Source organism: Chenopodium album, chromosome 5 (assembly GCF_948465745.1).
Source record: "Chenopodium album chromosome 5, dcCheAlbu1.1, whole genome shotgun sequence".
NCBI classification, from domain to species: Eukaryota; Viridiplantae; Streptophyta; class Magnoliopsida; order Caryophyllales; family Amaranthaceae; genus Chenopodium; species Chenopodium album.
This window is the reverse complement of record NC_137838.1, coordinates 20,037,951-20,044,635: the sequence shown is the minus strand read 5'-3', so window position 1 is coordinate 20,044,635 and position 6,685 is coordinate 20,037,951. Positions and strand designations below refer to the sequence as shown.

The window sequence follows — 6,685 nt, the reverse complement described above, 5'->3', positions numbered from 1 at the left end:
CTTTTTATTAATGAATTAAAAATTCATCATGTAATTAGTTTGGCCGTGGCCAAAAAAGTCTCAAAATCATTAAATCATTTATGAAATTGATAACTACCTCTCTAAAGGAAAATAATACTCTCTGTGATTTTTTTAAGGAAAGATAAACAAGGACGAATGAAAGTAGTAATACGTACGTGAGATTGTTTTGTATATATATTCTAGTTCTTGGCTAGTCTTTCTAAACTATAACAAGGCCTGTTTTTGTTATTTTTGTTAAGAGAAATTGAGCTAAGTCGTCATTAGAATATCAAGTAAGAAAACAAGCAAAAATGACGAGCAAAGGCGAAAAATTCCCACCACAAACACAGGATTCTCAACCAGGAAAGCAATATTTGATGAATCCACTCCCGAAATCTGTCAATCCTCACTATATACCTTCCAAAAAGCTTCATGTAAGACGTACATGCATTAAGTTTCATATATTATTATTTGAGCTTCTTTGATTTTCCTAATTCTGTATAATATTTTTGCTACTATATGCATATTTACATGCGTATGCACGGTGTTTATAAAATAATAAATAGTTATGCCAATTATTACAAGGGTCCACAAATTTTGGTTTTTATCACTAACCAAAATTTTTTTAAAAAAAAATTATGTATGTGGATCAAGGATGTTACTGTTGGATTTTTGTTATATACTTCTCATCCCAATAGTTTAATCTTTAGTTTTATCATAATTTTTTTTTTTTTTTTGAACGGGTAGTTTTATCATAAACTTGCTAACAATTGTCGACTATTATGTATATATATAACAGGAGGTGATTCAGGGATAGGAAGGGCAGTTTGTTACTATTTTGCACTCGAGGGTGCAACTGTTGCTTTCACTTACGTTAAAGGACCGGAGGATAAAGATACCGGTGACGCCTTAGCTTTGATAAGAGAAGCGGCCAAAGAAAATGATGCAGGTGAACCTATTGCCATTCCAGCTGATTTTCGCCGAGGTGAAGAGGAATGCACGAAGGTGGTTGATAAAGTGGTTAGCCACTTTGGACGCATTGATGTCTTAGTGAATAACGCAGGAGTACAATACTTTGCTGAGAGAATCGAAGAAATCACAGAGGAACAACTAAGGACTACATTCGAAATCAACTTTTTCGCTAGTTTCTTCTTGGCAAAGTAAGTATTCATTTCATGAGCTATGACAAGAATGAACTAGATTAAGAAAAAGTTTTTTATCGAAATAATAATCATTTTTTTATTGATTAATTAAATAATTTTTAAACGAAATAAATCAAAATGTTGGTCTTTTGCAAAAGTTATAAGGATATTTATATGTATAATAAATGGTTATAATACAAGGAAAAAAAGTGTATTAAAAACAATTTATTTTTATCTAATCTATGTTAGGACACGTGTTTCAACATCTCAATAATGTAGTTAATTTCCCGTTTTATACATTAACTAGTATTTTAGCCCGTTCGATGCACGGGCTGGTTATTTTTGTTGAAATGTGTTGCATATATATTTGTGTTATATGTGTCGATGTTGTTTTGGATTTTAGTTAGGTATATATATACATAGATATTGCGTGGTATGAAATGACTTATTGATTTAAGTTATATTTTAAGTTTAGGAGATGAAAATATTATTTTATTGTCTATGTAATTAGTTTAACTTTAATTTATCATGGAAGAATTGAAACTCTTCATTTTCTTATTACTTAAATTTGCAAGTCTTGGAATGCATAAAGACTTAAAACATTATTTATTTTACTCTATTGAAAGATTAAGGGAGGTGACATGTGACATATGAGTGACTGGTGACATGTGGTTTAGTATGAATTTGTGGTTAGAGTTTTTAAATACTAGGTATAGATAATGATGGAAGAATGAAAGCATGTATGATACACACAAATTTAATAGGGAGTTGGGGTATTCTTTAGTACCACTAGGTCCACTACCAACAAGTTCTTGGTTACACACTTACACCACGTGTTATTATTCTTATTTATATAAGAAGTAAAACTAAAATCAGATTCCATTTAAACCAGACTACTCCGTACTAATTTTGATGTTGTTCTTTTTTAAATTGGATTTGATCGAATTAAATTTTTTGAAAAATTAGACTATTATATCATATTGAATTTAACAGGTTTGAATTAACTACACGAAGACAACCAAACATTTCTTAGGTAGTAATTTTATTTTATAAATTCACTTTCACTCTCTTAAATTTACTTTTAACAAAAATAGTTGTTGAATTGTTGGTGTGAAACTATTGTTTATTTAATCCTTGAACTATTAGTTTCTAATTTAATAATCCCTCTATTTTTTTTAAGTACCTATAGTGACATGACACGTATGTCGATACACAACTTTGACTAATAATATCTTTAATTATCATTAACTAAAATTTAGTCCAATTGAATATTAATTACTCCCTCCGTCCCTAAAAGAATGACTCTTTTGACCAAATTTTAGTCCCAAAATGTTCATCCCATTTGCATTTAAATATACTCCAATTTGCAATGATATTTATGTAACTTTAGCTTTTCCATGTAAATTTTGTTTTTTCTATGTACTTTTATTACTTTATCTCTCTACTTTTTTTTTCAAATTCAATGTAAATTGAGGAATTCTTGGACTCTAACTGTTAGAGTCATTTATGACTCTAACAACACACGTTGGTATTTCACATGATACCGGCAACAAATTATATCGATACCAACAAAACAATTTTATGTTCGTTGGTATCATTGAATGAGGTGGTTGGTATCATGGTGATACTATCTAAAGTATAATGAAATACCAACATGTATTATGACATTATTTTTTTCAAGTACGGTAAAAGTGAATAGACGATTATGCTCCTTGTTAGAGTCATAAATGACTCTAACAGTTATTGTCCTAGAATTCCTCATGTAAAATTCCCTTGACAATGTACTTTTATTAGCTTTCATGCAATTGTACTTCCAACTTAAATTTCTTAATACCCGTGAAAACTCCCCGAAAGGTCGTTTTTTTAGGGATGGAGTAAGTATATACTCATTGAGACGATTCTAACAAGTACTCACAAGACTATATATTTTCTTATGAATAATTCATTTACATTGGTCAAAATATGTTTATTAAATAGTGCCAAACTCTCTAATGGGACACTTAAAAAATGGAGGGAGTATTTTATTGCATTATCAAAGAACATTTGGATAAAAGGATTATATAAATCAAAATTTTGGATTAGATAAAGACTATAAGTCTACGCAAACTCTTAATAACATCCGGTTTACACTAAATTAGTGTAAATCGGGCTGGCTAGGCAACTTCATCACCGAGAAAAACACCCACCATCGTCGCCACTGGCTGGGCTGGCTGGGTATCTATCATTTCACCACTTTGATGGTGGCAAACATGGCGGCGGCGGAGGTGGCGATGACTATGGCGGCAGAGGTGACGATGACGACAGTGTTGAAGGGAAAAATATGAGGACTTGTAGTTGGTAACGGAGAGGGAGAAGGGAGTTGAGGGTTTTATGGAGGAGAGAGAATTTGAAGGTTTGTTAATGGTGAAAATGTTTAGTTTTGAGAAGAGATAAAAATACAGGATGAAAGTAGAGTCATTGGGTTAACTTTTGCACTTTGTGTTTATTTTTTTTTATTTTGATACTCTGTTTTTGTGAAAAAAAAGGGTCACTTTTGTGAAAAAAGGGTCACTTTTGTGAAAATATGGGTCACTTTTATAATAAAAAGGGTCACTTTTGTAAAGAAAAAGGGTCACTTTTATAAAGAAAAAAGGTCATTTTTCGCAAAAATGTTCGATGTACAATAAAATTATTGTAAACCGGGGGCATACAAAAGGAGTTGATAAGTCTATAAGAGCATCCACAATGACTAAGTACATGTACATGTAATTTTAGGTTGTCACATCATTAATCCCCCATCTATATGATTTAATCTACAACCTCTATAATGATAACCTACATCTTTTTATAACAAATAAAAAATAACAATAAGCAAACAAATGCATAAAAAATAGGAAAAATTGTCGGGAATACATCTTTGGGCCGTCTGCTAAAATGAAAGTCAGTGGTGACTTTCCGACCAATGGTAGTCTCATACAATATTTACCCTTTTATAAAGTAGTTTCTTACAATATTTTTTTTTATTAGGTAATTTCTCGTAAAAAAAAAAAAAATTGTTTTATAAGGTAGTTTTAATTTTCACAAAATGTCGATAAAACAATCGATTAGTATATGTCACCCTCCATTATATCATCATAGTAGGATTTTTAACTTTGTTTTATGTTATGGTGCTAATGCAATATGATTTCTAACGAACGAATCAAGGCACTCACTAAAGCATATGAAAGAAGGAAGCAGCATAATCAACACAACCTCCGTCACAGCATACAAGGGTGAGGAAACGCTAGTTGACTACAGCAGCACCAAAGGAGCGCTTGTTAGCTTCACTAGAAGCCTCAGTCTTCAACTCATCAAACGAGGAATTCGAGTAAATGGAGTAGCACCAGGCCCCATATGGACTCCCCTTCAGGTTGCTTCTCTGCCTGTTGAACGGGTTGTGAATTTAGGTTCATATGCACCAATGGATAGAGCCGCGGAGCCATTTGAAGTCGCTCCATCTTTTGTATTTCTTGCAAGCGACGAGTGTTCATCCTATTTCACAGGTCAAGTCCTTCATCCAAATGGTAAGCATGTTGTAATTTTTCATCTTTTGAAATTGTTGTCATCCCATATTATCGATATATACATAACTCTTCGTACATTAATACTCGAATTGCAAAAATAATTTAAGTGAAGCACAGTTAATTAAGTTGCCTAACTTTTCAGGTGGAGAGATCGTTAACGGATGATCCATTGATCCAACTATCCAAATATGTCGACTGTCAAGATAATATAATAAAGAGCACGAGCGTGTACGTACCCCTGTGTCTCCGATGTTCAAACATCTAATAAATATATTTATGTTAATAATCATCCTCGCATTTTAATGTATGCAAATGCCAAAGTATTTACTTTGTTTATTTGTTGTGTTTATTACTTTGGCTTTGTATTCGTCATCCTTTTAAACCATCCTTGTATTCTACGTACTTATGTCGTACATGTACTATGCTATATTTTTTTAAAAATCCCTTCATTTAAGGAAGGGGGGGGGGGGGGGGGGATGGTGAGGAATCAAACCCCGTGTCTCACGGGAGATGGTAAGACTAACAATCCCTCCATTCCTAATGTCATTTACTATGCAATATGTGTTGGAATATTTATGGAATAAATGGAGCTTATGTATCATATATGAAGTTTATATTATGCTAGGAGTTGAGGAGGATTAGTATAATGATTATACTTAGAGTTATAGCAAAGCAAGATGTATAAAAGTGACAAAACAAGGCAAAATTGACAAATTTGTGCTTCACCCTGGCTGCCAGGGCAATCTTGCCCTGTAGGGCGAGCACGAGTGAAAATTGTCAATTATCTCAATTTCATTGAGATTTTGCTCGCGCCCGGTAGGGCTCAATTGCCCGGTTTGCTAGGGAGAAGTGGGTTTGTCAGTTTTTACATGGTTTACAAAAGTGTTGCTCGCGCCCGGTAGGGCTCCATTGCCCGGTCTGACCGGGCAAAGTTCAAAACTAACGGTTTTGACAGTTATTTGAATGGTTTGCTTTGTGAACGGACACATCATATCCGTTGGAATTAAAACTGCTATTCATATAAACTCTATAAATAGGAGTTTATATGACATATCCCTACTAGTCTTGATCCCGAAGGTTAAGGTGCCGGAACTGGCAAACCAATTTAGGCCGACCATTTTGTGCAACACGGTCTACAAATGCATCTCGAAGTGTCTGGTGAACAGATTAAAGAAAATCCTTCCAAACCTTATCTCTGAAAATCAACATGCCTTCATCTCTGGTAGGTACATGGAAGACAACATCCTTTTGAGTCATGAACTGTTGCACCTTATAAATTTGAGGAAAGGCTCTAATTCAACGGCTGTCAAGATAGACATGTCAAAGACGTACGACAGAGTAGACTGGACCTTTCTCCTAAAGGTGCTACAGGCTTATGGGTTCTCGAATCACTGGATCAGGATGATCTCTCAATGCATCTCAACGGTAAGTTATAAAACAGTCATCAACAGGAAGACTTCAGAATACTTTGAGCCAAAGTGTGGGCTAAGGCAAGGGGACCCGTTATCCCCGTATCTCTTTATTTTCTGCATGGATATCTAGTCTAGGATGCTGACCCTCGCAGAAGATATCGAGCTTTTTAAAGGACTTAGAGTCACAAGGAGGGCGCCATTTATATCCCAACTCTTTTTTGCAGATGATGCAATGCTATTCTTCAAGGCAACAAAGGAGTCCTGCAGGTGTATAGGGGATATTCTTCATAGGTTTGGGAAGGCTTCTGGGCAACAGCTTAATGTCCAGAAGTCTTTCGTGAAATTTTCTCCAGGAGTGGATGATAACACAAAACTATCATTTAAAAGGATCCTTGATATGACGGAAACAGGTAATATGGGGACTCACCTCGGGGCTCCGATTGATATTCAGGGGAAAAGGCGCCTCTCTTTCCAATTTCTGGTGGATAAGGTTAGCGATAGAATTATGTCTTGGGCGACCCTCGGCCTGTCTCAAGCTTCTAAACTTATCCTCATCAACACGGTCCGGGTAAGTATCTCCGCCCACGTA

General features: G+C 34.5%; 1 protein-coding gene across 1 annotated transcript; it reads left to right on the top strand.

The window, feature by feature from the left end:
• The first annotated feature begins 252 nt into the window (after positions 1–252).
• On the top strand, positions 253–5,118 carry LOC145630571 (glucose and ribitol dehydrogenase-like). The gene is made up of 4 exons (XM_081682811.1): positions 253–434; positions 748–1,160; positions 4,326–4,684; positions 4,827–5,118. Exons 1-4 carry the CDS (start codon positions 312–314, stop codon positions 4,847–4,849), a joined length of 918 nt encoding a protein of 305 aa, XP_081538937.1. The 5' UTR covers positions 253–311; the 3' UTR covers positions 4,850–5,118.
• The last annotated feature ends 1,567 nt before the right edge of the window (positions 5,119–6,685 follow it).